The sequence below is a fragment of the Saccopteryx bilineata genome, chromosome 4, assembly GCF_036850765.1.
Source record: "Saccopteryx bilineata isolate mSacBil1 chromosome 4, mSacBil1_pri_phased_curated, whole genome shotgun sequence".
NCBI lineage: Eukaryota > Metazoa > Chordata > Mammalia > Chiroptera > Emballonuridae > Saccopteryx > Saccopteryx bilineata.
Genome location: NC_089493.1, coordinates 261,770,406 through 261,789,673, shown reverse-complemented (window position 1 = coordinate 261,789,673; position 19,268 = coordinate 261,770,406). Strand labels below are relative to the sequence as shown.

At 42.5% G+C, this 19,268-nt stretch overlaps 1 protein-coding gene across 8 annotated transcripts; it reads right to left on the bottom strand.

Moving 5' to 3' along the window:
- Nucleotides 1-469: 469 nt before the first annotated feature.
- ZNF655 (zinc finger protein 655) lies at nucleotides 470-18,585 on the bottom strand. 8 transcript variants are annotated; one of them, XM_066274291.1, is made up of 6 exons: nucleotides 18,475-18,585; nucleotides 17,429-17,591; nucleotides 16,279-16,364; nucleotides 15,763-15,889; nucleotides 5,911-6,015; nucleotides 470-5,414 (listed from the first exon to the last, which is right to left on the bottom strand). In XM_066274291.1, the coding sequence occupies exons 2-6, from the start codon at nucleotides 17,562-17,564 to the stop codon at nucleotides 4,021-4,023; spliced, it is 1,848 nt and encodes a 615-aa protein (XP_066130388.1). In that variant the 5' UTR covers nucleotides 17,565-17,591; nucleotides 18,475-18,585; the 3' UTR covers nucleotides 470-4,020. The 8 variants fall into 8 exon arrangements, with proteins under 8 accessions (XP_066130388.1, XP_066130389.1, XP_066130392.1 ...); XM_066274292.1 differs by lacking the exon at nucleotides 18,475-18,585 and adding an exon at nucleotides 18,372-18,474; XM_066274295.1 differs by lacking the exon at nucleotides 18,475-18,585 and adding an exon at nucleotides 18,338-18,446.
- Between the last annotated feature and the right edge of the window lie 683 nt (nucleotides 18,586-19,268).

The window sequence follows — 19,268 nt, the reverse complement described above, 5'->3', positions numbered from 1 at the left end:
AACCGGTTTGCCAAACTCAACAAAAAATTAGTTATTGGTTCTGCCAAACCTGTGCGAAATCTGCTGAATCCCACCACTGCTTAGAGAGGTCAAGTTCCAAAGACCCTATTGAGCCTCAGTACAGATTTGACAGAGGCACATTTGATATGTTGAAGCAGGAAAAAAGATTAAGAATCTCAGTTGTTTTTGAGAAAGGTAGATTCCTGTGAACTCAGAACAGCTACCAACTGTGGAGCATTTAAACTGACATTATCTCATTAATCCTCACAATTCCATGCCAGTTGGTACCTTTTACTATCCTACATGCCAAAAGCTGCCATTAGTTAGCAACCAGAAGCAGCATTTGAGGCCTGGTCTGTTCAAATCAGAGCCTGGTGTCTAACAACACCTAGGAGGGACAATGAAGAAAGACTGGGTGAGACTTGTAACATAAGCAACCGCATTAAAAAAAAAAGACAGACACTTGTAATTATGCCCAAGCTGTAAATTTATAAACATGAATGAAATACAAATACAAGAAGTTAACCATTTTCTACAAGTGAAGAGAGTAAATAGGATGCATCAGCAAAATAAAACATTCCAGCATTATTTTCTTGTTGATTTGTACAGGGCACCATCTGATTTGTGATTAAAATCACTCTTAGTCTTAGGATTAACAATGGTTCCTTCCTACACTTGTATTTTAAGCTTGTGATGTCACACAATACAAATTTTTAAAGACACAGATGTCATTTTGCTGAATCCAATAGGGAGTACCTGTCAGGAGGCAGTTTCCACCACAGACCAGGCTGCCTGATGATTTCTCTAAGTCATACCAAGTTCTCCAAACCCAGGGCATCTCACCCAGAACAACGCTAGTCCTGCACTGTTAAATGCTTGCTCATTAAGGCCCTCTTTACATTTTATTTCTCTTCTATTTAAACATGTCTTCTATTTTTACTAGTTTTTATAATAGTATATATATATTAACTTTTGGCACTTAACTATATGACCAGTACCTTTTACATTATCTCTTTAATTTTCATGCTATTAACCACATTGTATAGACAAGAAAACTAGAGAGTCTAAGTAAAATTCCAAAGTCACACAGCTAGTAAATAGCAAAGTTCAAACATAGATATGTCTAATTCCAAAGCTATTACTTTGACAACTCTGATTGTCTTCACTCGATGGATGGTTTCATTCATTTAATAGGTTAACTGTATACTCTGGCTAGCACTGACTATCATAGAGCCTGGCAATTATATTACTGAACAAATGAAGGGATGGGTGAGGTTACATTTCCAGATGTAGGGATCCCATTATGCTTTGCTGAGATGACACCCCAGGAGTCTCTTTTAAACTTTGTCTTAATCAATTACCCTCATACTATTTCCTAGGGTGAGTCATTTCTCTAGAGAACTCATTTATTACCCTGAAAATGTGAAATTTGGCTTCTAATTTTTAAAATGTGTTTTATTTAAACACACACATACACATTCTGCCTTGTTCTACTGAAATCTCAAATGATTTAGGTACTAAGAGCAAACAGCAGCCCAATTAAATAACCCTTTAAATCCTAAACATTCAGACTTTATTTCTCAAGAGTTCTGTGGACAAGCAAGTATCAGTACACAGGAGAGTGATCTACTGTTGTTGTGAAGCAGGTTTCTGGAAGGAACCAAGTTGCAGCCAGGAAGGTGATTCCAAGATTTCCAAATGCTTCTGGCTAAGGCCTTCAGATTTTATTTGAAACAGATCCTCAGAGTATCAAACACACTTTTATTCAAGTGGAGGTACAAAAGCACATTCCTAAACCAAATGCATACATGTGATTTTTATATATTCTGCTATTCAGGGGTTACAATCCTCTGTCCCATAATCAACGGAGTTGACTATTAGTCTCTATACATAAGAGTATTATGTCACACTGACAGAAAAAAAACATGCATTTTCATTTGATTTTACAATTAAGTCAATTCATTTAGATCCCTACCTTGCCCTGATTAGATCCTATGCTTGCTGATGGCTAAAAGGTAAAATATAATAGTAGAACTATCCTAGAAGTTAGCCAGTAAATGCTTATAAAAGTGAGCAATAAATTTTTACATATTTCTTGAGGATACCTTGTGAATATTATAACATCTGAACTATGAAGGCCTCAGTTGCTGGAATGACAACTAGAATTTTAAATAACACTTGTATTATTCACAAAATATTAATGAAGCTTAAGATGAAAACAGTAGTAAAATGCTTTGACATCACCTAAAGAATCAAGAACTGCTGCTAGATGTTATGATGGTGACCCTGAACTCTGGAGCCAACAACTGTGATCGCTTTTATCAAATAATAAAATCATGTGCTTTCATATGTCCTGTAGGCTCTAGTAAAATACAAAAAAAAATGTGATAATGAATAAATAATTATACACAAAGCCCCCACACTACTGTCACAGGTTGATGAGGAAAAGTTGGGGGTGGAAATCCAAATAGATAAAGAAGCAATCTTAATGGTTAAAATTTTACCAGGAATAGAACTGCCACTCTCTTAAAACATTCAGTCTAGAAGCAATACATAAGAACAGCAACAGCTTTGTTGAAAGGCGGAGCACTCTGCCTTATGAAGCTCTCTGATCTTTTAGTATATGTTCTTTATGTTTCCTCATATCAAAAGCAGACCCAAGCATTGTGCTGGCCTTCAATGGAAGTGTATAAAGTAATTCTAAACTTAGAGGTGCAGAGAAACTGAATGAGTGTAGCTACGCCACTAGTAGTCTTGTTGGCTCCCTCATGTCCTTACTGTCTCTTAGTGGGCTATGGATGCAGACAAGGCAGCTAAGAACTTGGGCATCTCTTAAAAATATTTAGCTGCCTGCCATAAACTCAGGGGAGATAGCATCCTTCACACTCATGGGTTAACAGGATGTGAAGATCTAATTCTTTTAAAGGAATATGCTTCACTTTGGGAAAGACACCAAAAATACAGTAACATCAAGTAGGGATGGCATACCTGCTGGTGAAAAGCTTAAAACGAGGAAACCATCATTTGAAGGTGCTTAAGAAAATGGAATGCCAGTGTTGTGGCTGGAAACAAATAGGAAGTTGGGTCCCCAGAAAAGAGCAGGCCTAAAAGTCTATTTTGGAGAGAACTTGAGCTGAGAATAGCAGGAAAAGCTAAGTGAGCTACTTTTCAGACACTAATACATTTTTAACATTGGTTATTGACAATATCTTATGGAAGCTGTGAACAATATGTACCAATTTCAGGAAAAATAAAAATGTTTATAGGCCATATTAAAATAAAAATAGCTTAAATGAATTCCATAAATAAAGTATACATAGTTACTTATAACACCTATTATATTAAAGAATGCCATAAAAAAAACAGCACTGCATTCACCATGTAACTCCTCAGACTAGCTTCTTCTGCAATGAAAAAGATTGGGACTATATAGTAATGATTCCATATACAAATAACCCACAATTTTCTCTCCAATATTTTGATGTTGAGTAAAGCCTGAAATATGGCAGCAAATTTTTCCACTTAAATGGTATCAGATTCTGGTCTGGTGTGGATATACTGATGATGAAAATGACTTGAACTCCTATAATACTCAATGGCTTCACTTGGGTATGTATTCTTTGATGTTGAATGAGGACTGAAATATGACTGAATCTTCACACATACATATTTATTACAGTCACAGGCTTTCTGCATGGAATGAATTTCTTGCTCAGCAAAGTTGTTTCTTTGACTGAAGGCTTTTTCACATTCATTACAGTGAAGGAATTTTATTCCTGTATGAATTCTCCAATCACTAAGGTATGAGCATAGCATGAAGCATTTACCACATTCAATATATTTGTAGGTTTTCTCCTTGGTATGGGTTGACAGGCATCAATTAGGAGTTTAATACTAACTAATACTTTCCTATATTCACCACCTTCTTTCTAGTATGGATTCTCTGATGCTGAATAAAGGTTGAGCTGTGACTGAAGGCTTTACAACATTCAGTACACATTTCTCCCTGGTGTGAAATCCTCAGATGTTGAATGAGGCCTGAACTTGACTAAACGTCTCCCCACGTTCATTACATTCATAAGGTTTCTCTTTGGTATGAATTCTTTGATGTTGAACAAGTTGCGCTCTCTGACTGAAGTTCTTTTCCCATGCATCACAATCAAAGGCTCTTTCTCTGGTGAGGACTTCTTGTTGCAGGACAAGATCTGAGCTATGATTAAAACTTTCCTCATAATCATTACACTCAGAAGATTTTTCTTTCCTATGAACTTTATGATGCTGAATAAGGCATGAGGTTTGACTGAAAGCTTTTCCACATTCACTGCATTCATGTGGTTTCTCTCCTGTGTGAATTCTTTGATGCTGAATAAGATGGGAATTCAATCTGAAGTCTTTTCCACATTCATTACATGTATAGGGCTTTTCTCTGAGACGAATTCCTTGATGTTTAATAGGGGTCATCCCACATTCATTGTATTCATAGGCTTTCTCTTCACAGTGAACCTTCTGATGTTCAAGTAGGTATGAGGTATTATAGAAGTCACTACCACATACAGTACACTTACAGGGCATCTCTTTGTGAATTCTCTGATGCTGAGTAAGATGTACACTACGACTGAAGACTCTTTCACAGCTGTTACATTTGTAAGATTTTGCTCTAGTGTGAATCCTCTTATGGTGAATTATGCCTGAGCTCTGACTAGAGGATTTATCAGATGATTCACAGGACTTTTCAGATGCTTCACATTTATAGGATTTTTCTCTAGTATGTATTCTTTTATGTCGACTAAGGCTTGAGCTCTGACTGAAAGATTTTTCACATTCTTTACATTTGTAGGGTTTCTCTCTAGTATGAATTCTCTGATGTCTAGAAAGGGCTGAGCTCTGATGGAAGATTTTCTCACATGCATCACATTTATAGAATTTCTCAATGGTGGGAAAACTCTCACATTTACTAAGATGAGAGAGATCCATTAAGCTTTCCTTATATTCAGTACTCTGAAAATCCTGTGTTAGATTTACTTGTTCATGTTTCTCAGCAGCTAAATTCTGGTTGAGGTTCATGTCATACTTATCAAAGTCATCAATGTTCTGTATTCTAAGATCTCTCTGGTCTGTATCAAGGGTAGATTCCAGACTGAAGCTTTTTTCAGGTTCATTACACTCATTGTTCTTCGCACTGGTGAAAGTTTTCTTGCTGATTGTTATTTGCCTAAACTCTCTCTCCAGGAATAGAAATTTCCTTAGAATTTCCTGAAGTCTTTCTAATCTGTCCTCAGGTTTATACACTTCTCTAGTCTCAGGAACTTGGGCGATATCCTTTTTGAGTCTTCCTACTCTCACTCTGCATGAATGTACTTCTGAAATTTTCTGCTTAGGAATCAACAGCTTGTTCTCTTCTCTGGTTTCTCCATCTGATTTAATATATAAATAGAAAATGCAAATGTAATATGTACCCTATGCTTAGAAAACAAAAACTCAGAAAGGAGAAAACTAAATAATCTAGTATCTATCAAGGTAAGAGAATTTATTTACTCTGAAACACAGGCACACAATCTCAATAGCAGATATTAGGGCATGAATAGGAACAGTGAGGTAAGATACAAATGGTTCAGTATATGGTAGGAATAGAAGGTGTTTTCAGCAACGTAAGATAATCAATTAAGGTGTTTCAAAGGAGAAAATAGGGAACTAGTTCAAAAGAATTATAGATAAGCAACTTGAATAGGAATAAGTACAACTGGTGGATGGTAAGGGACAAAATAAATGCAAAAAGTTAATCAAAACTGAAAGGAAAAGGAAAGAGTTCTCTATTCTGGGATACAGAGCTCTTCATTCTGATTGCCAAAATAGCTACAACTTGGCTCAACAACTGGACTAATACCATCTGATTGATTCTGCCTTACTCACCTGAGTAGTCATCTCTTAAGACTTCTCTATTCTTAGTTTCCAGATCAAAGACCTGTAGATCTTGTTGCAGCTGAGAGATCCCATCAGGCTTGGAAATTGGAAATCCTGCTCATAGAGAAGGAAATGGGATATAGCAATTTATCCCCAGATATCATACCAGCCACATTTTCTCTTAACTAATGGTTAATGGAGAAAGTAAATTCTTAGAAGACATTAGAAAGGGCTGGAGAGTGAGAGTGACAAGCATCCACTACTACAGTGGTCCCCAACCTTTTTTGGGCCACAGACCGGTTTAATGTCAGAAAATATTTTCACGGACCGACCTTTAGGGTGGGACGGATAAATGTATCACGGGACCGAGACAAGCATCAAGGGTGAGTCTTAGATGGATGTAACAGAGGGAATCTGGTCATTTTTTAAAAATAAAACATCGTTCAGACTTAAATATAAATAAAACGGAAATAATGTAAGTTATTATTCTTTCTCTGTGGACCGATACCAAATGGCCCACGGACTGGTACCAGTCCGCGGCCCGGGGGTTGGGGACCACTGCACTACTAGGAGCTCATATATGTGCTCAATAAAGAGGTGTGTTAAGAGGCAAGTTTATGACTTTTGGGAGCAATAGTATTCATTTAAACATTACTCAGACAAGGGAATTTGTACATAGGATAATTTCACAGAAATTATATCACTCCTCACATATTGCCTCTAGAACAATCTTATATAAGACCTGTTCTAAAGTACTAGACCTGGTCAAAATTGAGGTCATCAAAGTGTAACTTTGCTGGACTGGAGAAAGGTAAATATTCAAGCATCTGTTGTATGGTGAGATGAACCACAGCAACAGAATCTGTGAAGACTGAATAAATATTCCTAGGATCTCAAGAAACAACTCACTTCGATTCACATGAGGAAACAAAGACTAATATGACACATTCTTACCCATTAGAGGCTTAGACTCTTGTTTATCCAACAAACCTTTGAGGGGTGCCCCCTATATGCAAAGTATATAAGGGATAAAGGTCCCAAGCAGATAAGGTCCATTCCCTCAAGGATTTTACACTCTTAAATGCTGACAGATATAAACAACTAACTATGATATGGTGAGAAAAGTGCAATAAAAGTGCATCTTCACATAAAATAGTCTTTCTCTGGCTTGCATAATGTACTGTTAGTATGTAATCTCTTTTAAAGTGAAAGTAAGAGGCAGTCTGCTTCTGAAGTAGCAGAAATATTAAAGTACCAAAGGAGCATTTTTTATATTAATACTTATTAATACTTCAGCCCAGAAAGCTTCTAGTAGCACACATACAAGGTCTAGCTCAAGCCTCTTGTCTCCAAAAGCCTTTCTATTCAGTTATTGAATGTCTATTTGTTCCTCTCATCCTGATATGTCACTATATAATGGAATTCATAGATTTTTAAATGGTTCCAGGCATCATCAACCCTACCTAATTCATACTCTTTGATAGCACAGACATATATCTTGCATCTTTTGATTCATTTACTTGAAAGCTACTTGCCAAGTGCCAATTTTGTGCCCAAGGGTGAACATACAGCAAATAAAGTTTTAAAAAGGGCATTGGGCCTAGAAAATATGATAAACCAACAACTGCCCTCTTGGGATCCACATGAGAGCCTATGAGCAGAGAGATCAGAGCAGATATAAAAAAGACATTTATTTACTGTGTTTCTGAATTCCTACCGGGCACTAATAAGAGTCCTTTTGGACACATATTTAGTTAAGGTCCTCCATGTCAAATGGAATAGCCTTGCAAGTTTAAAAACAGTTAATGTGGCATGAAGCAGCTACTACTAGGCTCAGAATTCTGATAACTTAATTTACAACTTTTAATTTTGAAATATTTATTAAAGTGTTTCTAAGTATTTGATAACTGAAACAAATTTTGGTTATTCACTCTGTATCTACACTTAAGTCACATAAGTGCAACATAAAAGATCTTTTTGGTGTGGAATGAGGGGTTTGACTCTAGACTTATGTTTAAGATAATGTAGAAAGGTGTAAGAGAAAATGCTTAGCAGACAGGTAGAAATAGAAGACTGCAGAAAAGAACAGAATTCAAGATATAAACTTGAAGTCATTTGTATCATCAAAATATTATGCTTTGGTTTACTAAGCAGCTGATAGGTAAAGTACCACACCAAGAACTATACAAGCATTCACTCACTTAATACTCACCATACCTTCAGAAGGTAGTTAGTATTATTGTACCCATTTTACAAATGGGAAAACTAAAATTCACACAGGTTAATTAACTTGCCCAAGATCATAAGTGGTCATGCTAGTCTTATTTCAGAATCCAGCTTTTTAAATAATCTACTAGTAAAAAAAATGATGACTGTGAACTAAATCCATACCTTCCTCCAAAATATGTATAAAAAGAAAACCAATATAATTTTGATAATAAAATAAATGGTGAACATAATAAAAATAACAGAGGCCCTGGCTGGGTATCTCAGTGGGTTGGAGCGTCATCTTACTATGTCAAAGATGCAGGTTCAATCCTCAGCCAGGGCACATACAAGAATCAACCAATGAATGCATAAATAAGTGGAACAAATCAATGTTTCTCTCTTTCCTCTCACAGTCTAAAATAAAAAAATAATAATAAATAAATAAATAAATAAATAAAAACAGTGATTGGACAGCCAGGATACAACAGATCTGGAGTCAAGGATATTATAATTAAAAGGGTTCTAAGAACCCTGGCTAGTTGGCTCAGCAATAGAATATTGGTCCGACATGTGAAGTCCCAGGTTCAATTCCCAGCCAGGGCACACAGGAGAAGTGCCCATCTGCTTCTCCCCTTAACCCTCTCCTTTCTGTCTCTCTCTTGCCCTCCTGTAGCCAAGGCTCCATTGGAGCAAAGTTGGCCTGGGCACTGAGGATGGCTCCATGGCCTCCGCCTCAGGCGCTAGAATGGCTCCAGTCGCATCAGAGCAACAGCCAAGATGAGCAGAGCATCGCCCCTAGTGGGCATGTGGTGGATCCCACTCAGGCACATGCAGGAGTCTGTCTGTCTGCCTCCCCATTTCTCACTTCAGAAAAATACCAAAAAAGGGGGGGGGGGGGGTTCTAAGAAATCATTTGTGTCAAAGAAATGAAAATTACTTTATAATAAAAATCCAAACTCCTAGGCATAGTCAAGGCAATATTAAATTTGAGGAGATTCTACTATAAAGAAAGAATTAGACTATTCTCCTAAAATTTCTGTTTGTATTAAAAAAAATTCTGGTCTAGCCTGACCAGGAGGTGGTGCAGTAGATAGAGCATCAGACTGGGAAGCAGAGGACCCAGGTTCAAAACCCCAAGGTCGCCTGCTTCAGCACAGGCTCACAAACTGAGGATGGCTCCATGGCCTCTGCCTCAGGTGCTAGAATGGCTCCAGTCGCATCAGAGCAACAGCCAAGATGAGCAGAGCATCGCCCCTAGTGGGCATGCGGTGGATCCCACTCAGGCACATGCAGGAGTCCGTCTGTCTGCCTCCCCACTTCTCACTTCAGAAAAATACCAAAAAGGGGGGGGGGGGGTCGCTGGCTTGAGCATGGTATCATAGACATGACCCCATGTTTGCTGGCTTGAGCCCAAAGGTAACAGGCATGAAGCCCAAGGTCACTGGCTTGAACAAGGGGTCATTTGTTCTGCTGTAGCCCTGGGGTCAAAGCACATGAGAAAACAATCAATGAACAACTAAGGTGCTACAACAAAGACTTGATGCTTCTCATCTCTCTCCCTTCCTGTCTGTCTGTCCCTATCTGTCCCTCTCTCTGTCTCAAAAAAAAAAAAAATTCTGGTATATTGCTCATATCATTTGCTGTCCTTTCCAAACAAACATCTTAGTACTATGACCCAGGTACTCACAAACATAATCTAATGTAATCCTTAGCACAAACCAGAAAGATAGACATTATTTTTCATGTTTTATAGATGAAGAAAATGAGTGTCAATTTAAATATTTGCTCAATGTACCACAGCTGGTAACTGGAACCCAAGTCTAATTCCAGTTTATAGTCTTTATTATCTACCACACTAAATGCAACAGAAAGCATTAAGACAGGTTTTCTTACCGCTGGTCTAAATGCCTTTTTCTAAATTTAAGTCAACTCTGTGTTTCATGACAACATAACCTGGACATGTTTTCTTTGAATATATGTACCCTGATTTATTGATGTCACCCCATTAAAATTAATAAAAATTTATTTATAAAAAACCTGTATTTTCAAAATAAACGCTTGCTTTAATTTTCCTAGCTCAAGCCTCTCATCCAAAATTACTTGATTTTTTATTAAAAATATTTGATTTTCTAATTTAAATATCAACTATTTTCTGATTGGTTATATTTTTACTTAATCTGGTATTTAACCCTTTGAGTAGTACGAACGTTCATGTACATCCTTGTGCCTACTGACCATTCAGAGTATGATCATAACAAAAATTTTTATTTTAAAAATGTGTAAGGCACCCTGGCCAGCTGGTTCAGTGGTAGAGCGTTGGCTCGGCACATGGAAGTCCCGAGTTCAATTCCCGGCCAGGGCACACAGGAAAGCACCCATCTGCTTCTTCACCCTTCTCCCTCTTCTTTCTCTCTATTGCTCTCTTCCCCTCCCACAGCCAAGGTTCCACTGGAGCAAAGTGGGCCTGGGCGCAGAGGATGGCTCCATGGCCTCTGCCTCAGGCACTAGAATGGCTCCAGTTGTGACAGAGCAATGCCCCAGGTGGGCAAAGCATTGCCCCCTGGTGGGCTTGCTGGGTGGATCCCAGTCAGGCGCATGCAGGAGCCTGTCTCTTGTCTCCCCACTTCTCACTTCAGAAAAATACAAAATGTATAAGGCAACATTTAAAAAAGGCAGATTAGGCCCTGGCCGGTTGGCTCAGCGGTAGAGCGTCGGCCTGGCGTGCGGGGGACCCAAGTTCGATTCCCGGCCAGGGCTCACAGGAGAAGCGCCCATTTGCTTCTCCACCCCGCCCCTTCCTCTCTGTCTCTCTCTTCCCCTCCCGCAGCCAAGGCTCCATTGGAGCAAAGATGGCCCGGGCACTGGGGATGGCTCCTTGGCCTCTGCCCCAGGCACTAGAGTGGCTCTGGTCACGGCAGAGCGACGCCCCGGAGGGGCAGAGCATCGCCCCCTGGTGGGCAGAGCGTCGCCCCTGGTGGGCGTGCTGGGTGGATCCCAGTCGGCGCATGCGGGAGTCTGTCTGTATCTCCCCGTTTCCAGCTTCAGAAAAAAATATAAAAAAGGCAAATTATATTCTTCTAGTTTCCATAAAGTGGTTATCAAACAAACATGATTTTTTTTTTTTTTTTGTATTTTTCCGAAGCTGGAAACAGGGAGGCAGTCAGACTCCTGCATGCGCCCAACCGGGATCCACCTGGCATGCCCACCAGGGGCGACGCTCCGCCCATCTGGGCGTTGCTCCGTTGCAACCAGAGCCACTCTAGTGCCTGAGGCAGAGGCCATAGGGCCGTCCTCAGCACCTGGGCCAACTTTGCTCCAATGGAGCCTTGGCTGCAGGAGGGGAAGAGAGACAGAGAGGAAGGAGAGGGGTGGAGAAGCAGATGGGCGCTTCTACTGTGTGCCCTGGCCGGGAATCGAACCTGGGACTTCTGCACACCAGGCCGACACTCCACCACTGAGCCAACCAGCCAGGGCCTCCCGGCCAGGGCATACAGGAGAAGCGCCCATCTGCTTCTCAACCCCTCCCCCTCTCCTTCCTCTCTGTCTCTCTCTTCCCCTCCTGCAGCCAGGGTTCCACTGGAGCAAAGTTGGCCCGGGCGCTGAGGACAGCTCTATGGCCTCTGCCTCAGGAGCTAGAGTGGCTCTGGTTGCAACCGAGCAACGCCCAGATGGGCGGAGCATCGCCCTCTGGTGGGCATGCCGGGTGTATCCCGGTCAGGCGCATGCAGGAGTCTGACTGCCTCCCCGTTTCCAGCTTCGGAAAAATACAGGAAAAAAATAAAATTAAATTAAATTTTAAAAAAAACTGTAACTAGAACTAATTTCATTTTTGGAAAAAATATTGGCTCCTGGGGGTCAGCAAGCATGAAATAAACTCACTACTAAAAGGGTAAAAAATAACTTTTAAAATGTAAATGGATTAAGCAAAAATAAATTTAAAAAAATAAAAAATATATACCTCATTATTAGGTTTGGTGCATGTACCAGAGCTGTGCTAAGACTCAGCCATTTGAGGGCTTCCTGCTTTTCTCCCTGATGCTTAACAAATATAGAAATAAAATCTCTCCTTAGCAATATTGTTCTTATGTACATACTTATTATAATAGAATATATCACTAGACAATTTTACTTCTTGAATGTATGTACTTTCTGCTCCCAAAATGTACAACCTTATGCTTGTCTGTTTGACTTATCATAGCCATTTTTTTTTTCTGAAGTTGGAAACAGGGAGGCAGTCAGACAGACTCCAGCATGCACCCCACCAGGATCCACCCGGCATGCCCACCAGGGGGCGAAGCTCTGCCCATCTGGGGGCATCGCTCTGCCGCAATCAGAGCCATTCTAGCTCCTGAGGCAGAGGCCACAGAGCCATCCTCAGCACCCAGGCAAACTTTGCTCCAATGGAGCCTTGGCTGCGGGAGGGAAAGAGAGAGACAGAGAGGAAGGAAAGGGGGAAGGATGGAGAAGCAGATGGGCGCTTCTCCTGTGTGCCCTGGCCGGGAATTGAACCCGGGACTCCCACACGCCAGGCCGACACACTACCACTGGCCAACCGGTCAGGGCCTATCATAGCCATTTTTAACTGTCATCAGAGTACAGAGCTATTAAAATATAAAACCCACCATATATGGTTTAACTTTCCAAGGACTATAAAAAATAATTACACCTGACCGGGCGGTGGCGCAGTGGATGGAGCGTTGGACTGGGATGCAGGGGACCCGGGTTCAAGACCCTGAGGTCGCCAGCTTGAGCACAGGCTCATCTGGTTTGAGCAAGAGCCCACCAGCTTGAACCCAGGGTCGCTGGCTCCAGCAAGGGGTTACTCGGTCTGCTGAAGGCCCACAGTCAAGGCACGTATGAGAAAGCAATCAATGAACAACTAAGATGTTGCAACGCGCAATGAAAAACTAATGATTGATGCTTCTCATCTCTCTCCATTCCTGTCTGTCTGTCCCTGTTTATCCCTCTCTGACTCACTCTCTGTCTCTGTAAAAAATAAATAAAATTTAAAAAATAATAATAATAATTACTAAGGTGATGCAGCTAGCTGACTTGGTCACAAAAGCAAACTGAGCCCTGGCTGCTTGGCTCAGCAGTAGAGCATCAGCCCAGGTGTAGATGTCTTGGTTTTGATTCCTAGTCAGGGCACACAGAAGAGACCATCTGCTTCTCACCCCTACCCCTCTCCTTTCTCTCTCTCACTCTTCCTCTCCCACAGCCATGGCTCGGCTGGAGCAAGTTGGGCACAGGCGCTAAGGATGGCTCCATGGCCTCACCTCAGATGCTAAAATAGCTCACTCGCCAAGCAATGGAACAACAGCCCCCAACGGGCAGAGCATCATCTCATAGGGGGTTTGCCGGGTGGATCCCAGTCGGGGCACATATGGAAGTCTGTCTCTCAGCCTCTCCACTTCTCATTTAAAATAAATATATAAATAATTTTTAAAAAATAAAAAAGCAAATTGGGTAGGAGGATTCTTGTATGCATTTGTGCCCAGTATATGTAAGTGTGCGTGCGTATCCTGTGTGTGAAGAGATGAGAGGAAATGGATGAAATTCAGGAGAGTAGCATGCTGTGCTATTAGGCTGATTAAGCTGCTAAGAAGTTTCTTTACTCCAAAAAGAAGACAGGTTAACTGTTGGAAATTATATAATTATTAGATTAAATTTACAGTATCTTACAATTACATATCACTTTATAGTATACAAAGTTGTTAAATATACATTCAATTTAATACCCTGAAATAAATTGAAATCTCTTGCCCTCCTCATTCCCTTCCATCAAGGACAAAGCTAAGGAACACCTGATCAAAAAAGGTAATATAAATGCATCCATCTGTTTTTCAACAAAGAATGAAGGGGACAATGGCAGTACTTTGGAGGTGGCCACAGGACTTAAGAAGACTAGAATGTTAAATACGAGGAAAGCCTAAGGGATCACGGGAGAGTTAGGTTAGGCATCAGAAGGGGCAGGTCCTGTTCACGACAGAAGAGGAGGGACACAGAGCATACGTTCTACATTCTAAAATAACATGAAAAGATTGTAACTTGAAGAGCTGGAGTTGAACTTTGTGGTTTCTCAGCACACAAGTAGATGACCACCAACCGTGGCTTCTGAATGAACTCAAAATTCAGGATACAAAATGCATATAGTTTCAAAACAGGGCTTTCTTGGCCCTTTAGAAATTTAACAAAGATCATTTGAGTAGCTGCAATTATACATAGTGGTGGCATCCTGGGAGCATCTATTCCATCAATCAAGTGTAATATCTTATAATCGTGGAAAAGGAGTTTCCGAGCGGGGACGAGCAATATCGATGGGAAGCCGATACTTGGGCCATCTCTTGGAGATTCCTGCTGAAAGGACTGCAAGTGTTTCTCCAGAGAAAGCACTTGCCTGGGTATGACTCAGGGCCGGGCAGGAATTCACACTATGAATCCGGGTGGTGGGAAGACGGAGAAGTATGCCTACAAAGATCAAAGAGCCAGAATGGAAAACATGCTAAAACCTTCCCAGTGGGCAGGCTGCCTCCCCACAGACAAGAAGACATCTTCAATCCTGAGTGTAATCAAGGAGACAAAGCAATACCCTGGATGCCACCAGCATAGGCAAAGCAGAGAGAGAGAGTCAAAGAGAAAAGAAAAACTGATTAAATACATCCATAAAGAAAAAGAAAGGAAGAAAAGGCAAGACAGGCAAAAAAAGGAAGGAAAAGGAGCAATGCTCGTATCAAGGGGGCTGCCAACAACCCCCCAGTGATGCTTCTCCACAGCACTGCAGGTTGCCTAGTCTGGGCTGCCTACTATACCACCCCAATGACAGACAGACTAAGGACTGAGACTTCTGCTGCTCGGAACAAGGTTATTTAGGATTACCATCTGGGTGACTCACTGCAATGTACTCGCAGTGAGTCATGCCTTTAACTGAAGTCTCTCAAATTCTGCCTGCTTAAATATGAATTTAGTGATCTTAAGAGGTAAGGGGTGCCTGACCTGTGGTGGCGCAGTGGATAAAGTGTCAACCTGGAGCACTAAGGTCACTGGTTCAAAACCCCAGGCTTGCCCAGTCAAGGCACATACAAGAAGCAACTACAAGCTGATGCTTCCTTCTCCTCTCTCTTCCTCTCCCCTTCTGCTCGTGCTCTCTCTCTCTCCCCTCTCTCTAAAAATCAATAATATCTAAAAGGAAAAAAAGAGGGAGGGTAAGGGATTACTCAATAAAAAGGATTAAAGTCCCTCTTTTAAAAAGGCATTTCTTCTTCCAAAGAAAATGGGAAATTCAGACACAGGGACACAGAATTACCAGGAAGAAAAGTGTCTGGTTGTGAACTGGAAGGTCCTAGAGTCTCTCATTTAAAAAAAAAAAAAAAAAAGATAGGGAAGGTGAGAACTTAGGCAAAGCACAGCAAGTTTCTGTTTTCTAAGAGGGAACAGATATCCCACAAGGGCAGGAACCATTAACTTGTATAAGGGAATAGAACGTCTCGTCTTGAAACCCCCAAAGGAAAACCACTCCCAGAGGAGATGACCTTAAAGATAGAGGATACAGAGGTTCTAAGACCTGGAATCTGAGCCAAACTCTTTCTCAGAGACCTCACACCTACTCAGTAAAGAAATCCCAATAGGTCAACTGAATAAAAAGGCAGTCCTTACCCAGTGACACCACGTTCCCATAATTCTCTAACATCACTTCTCTGTAGAGATTCCTCTGAACAGGGTCCAGGCATCCCCATTCCTCTCGAGTAAGGTGCACAGCCACATCCTCGAATGTCACAAACTCCTGAAATAACATAGCCTGGCTGCTCTCAGGAATGAAGCCAATACAGCATCATGGCCAGAGAATGAGGGAGATGATATAGACTCTCCAGTGTGTACGTATGTCAGGGAGGAGTAAGAACAGATTGAAATCTATGGAATAAGTTCCATAACCCTTTAACATCTAATAAGCACCATCACAACACTAGGGATAAAGAAGAAACAGTGGTTGCTGGTGGTGTTGGGAAGACAGGAAGGTAGTTTGTGTGAAGTCCAGGTCTCTGAAGAGGATCAATTCCAAAACAGGGTTCTGCTACTGAAAATTCCAGGCAAGGTTTACAGATGGGGTTAGGGAAGAACCACACTCAGTCAGCAGCAAGTCCCTGAGGAAAAGCAGAAGGTTCCTCAGCTCACCTGGTACCTGGCTGTCAGGAGCGCAGCTGCCTGGTCTCCTGGGCTTCCCTCGTGGGGAAGAGCAGGCACCTGGGGAACAGGTGGAGCTAAGGGAGGAGAAAGGAGCCAAGAGTGAGAGCAGCCCTTCCCCAGGGCTCCCTTACAGGACAGAGTCAGTAGGACCCTTCTTCACATCAACATTCTAGTAAAACCAATGAACATTTATCAAGTATTGAGTGTGTCTACTCTGCTCCCTCTCAGCACTTGTATGTCCTGCTGACCCATGATACAGGAATTTAAGCACTACCCCTGTTTTGCAGACCAGCAAAGCAAAGCAAAAGGACCTGCAATGACTTGTCCAGAGCCATGGTTATCTAGTAGACCTCTGACCATTTCCCAACCACTGTTCTGTAAACATCACTAAGCCTCACTCCTGTGAATGGGTACTGTCTCTGCAGCCTGTGTGTAAGACCCTAAGAATCAGGAATGGCCATCTGTTGCCTCACAATCCTTACCACACTCCCACACGCCCCACAGCACCCTACATACCGTAGCACTCAATCAGTGTTGCTGACACACAAGTTAATTCACTGCAGTTGGCCACAAGTAATCTAAGATTCTTACGAAACAAAGGAAGTACAAGACAAATCAACATATCTATACCATACATAAACATGTGACATGTATACATTCATATAGGCATTGTGCTTAACCAAGGAATTAAATGTGTGCTTTCTCGATCCAAATTAACTTCGTCACAAACAGTGCAGTTGCAACACAATGGCAGGTGGCGAAGCACAAAAGATCATCAAGGAGGGAAGATACTAAGTGAAGGGAAGGGAGGGAAGGACAGGCCCTAAACCTAAGAAAGCCAGGCAAGGATTGTGAGATGCAGCAAAAACAGGACATCTTGGAAATTACTGTGGATGTTGTCAGTGGGATGAAGCAAAGGTCGCATAAACGAAAAACAGCTGGAGCAGAGTGAGTGCCTACCACTCTGCCCGATTCCGGAGAGATGGGCTGCCCTTAATAGAGGGGCTCAGACCACACCCTCCCTTTTAGACCCTCCCTTTAGGGGCCATCTTAGTGAAGTTCCTAGCTTCTCTCATACCAAGCCCAGAAGCCCCTCTACACTCCCATGCCCCTGATCTAAGTGCTCTCTCTGCCTTACCCCCAGTGAGTCCCTGTTCCATGTCGGTGTCCTGCATGAACTGAGGCTCTGAGGACAGACCCTCAGAGTGAGTCTCCAAAGACTGCAATTGGACCCTTGGTGATTCTGCTGCTTCCTGGACCGGTATTTCCTCCATCCTTGTTCTGGAGGACAATGACCATCACTGTGGGGTGAGATTAGGAGAAATTATTGTAATCAATTCCAAATAGACCTTAGTTTCATATCCTCGGGACTGAGCAAAGTACCTTATACACTGGAGATACTCAATATACCTAATAATGATTAACCACCTAAATTAAGAAATGAAATTTGTGGTATGTATTTCAAAAAAAGCCAAGACACTATTTAATATTGTAAAGATTTCTGTGGAAAGTTTAAAATCCAAAATTTATAAACTTCTTTCAAGGCTCAAATTTGTACCCAGAAAATATGCTACTTATGATTTACTCATTATTTTTTTAAGACTAGGCCCCTTAGGAATTACTTGGTATACACTGTTGTCAGCCCACTTTCATTACTAAATGGTCTTGACTAATAATAAAATTCCGTCTTGGGGATCAGACCCTTGGCTAACTCAGAGCAGGTAGGCAGGCCTTTCCCCACAATCCTGACAGTAACCCAGGGAAGTGCTGCTATTCAAACAGGTTTGACTGGTGTCCTTCAAACCCAAGGACGCGACGGGGTTCTGTCTCCATTCCGCAACCCTCAGAAAGGGCCCTCGGCTGGCTCCGCTGAAGGCCTCTCCCAGCCCCGTCCTCCTCCCACTTCCCTGTTAGGTGAAAACAGGGTCCCAAAAGGGCGAGGCAGCCCAGATACCCAGCTCACACCACAGCACGACCACCGGGTCCTGACAGCGGGGTCCTCAGTCCGCGGGGCAAACCCTGACTGAGGAAAAACAGGGCCCCGTACCACCCGCCAGCGCGCCCCCGGGGACGGAAACCACCGTAAGCGGGACCGGGCGCCTCCTCCAGCTCCTCTTCCTCCCCGGGAGGCGAAAACAAGGGGCCGTCCCCAGAGCGAACCCAGAATGGCTTCCAGGGACTCACCCGAGCGGAGCAGCGAGCCAGCCTGCCGTACCGTCGCAGACACCCTTGCTTGTGGCGCCACCCCAGCCTTTCGGGGGTCGCTCTATACCGCTTGGAGGACGGCGCTTCTCGGTGGCACTTCCGGAGGCGGAGTCGGACCGCGGTGCAAAGGGCGGGCCCCGGGATAAGGGCCCAGGTGGAAGGCCCCGGGTGAGGTGTGGGCAGAACTGAGGCGAGCTGTCGTGGCTTTCTCCCCGCTTTCTCAGCCACCCCTGCTGGCCGACTTTGTAGCCAGTATACCAGTAATGACTGTGACAGCCCCGGGCTTGGGAAAGCGCCTCCGGTAGCCCTTCCCTGCTTCCGCCAACCCTCCAGACTCTCTGGAGTTGATGAGGAATGGCAGACCTAATAGTCAGATTTCCCTGAGTCAGCGGGTCGGGAACTAGCACAAGGGTACAGAATACACTGATTAAAGAGAGGATGGAAGGCTCTTTGGTTATAGGAACTACACAGAAAATCGAGGGTCGAAATCTACTAAGGTTCTTGGGGGAAAGGAGGGGGTCTTGAGCAAACTGGAGTGGAAGAGAGAAACAGAACAGAAGAGAGCCATGTTCCTGGGGGAAAACAGGACTATGCAGAAACAAGGATAGGTAAAGCACGGAGAACTTGGACAGGCAGCCAGAGTACTGGAATAGAAGCCCCTAGGGCATTATGATCTCAAGGATACTTAGAGAATGTGGCATGTTGTGGAACTACAGAGATCTGCTGGGGCCTGGCAAGTGTCAAAGAATCAAAAAAAGTGATTTGGAAGGGAC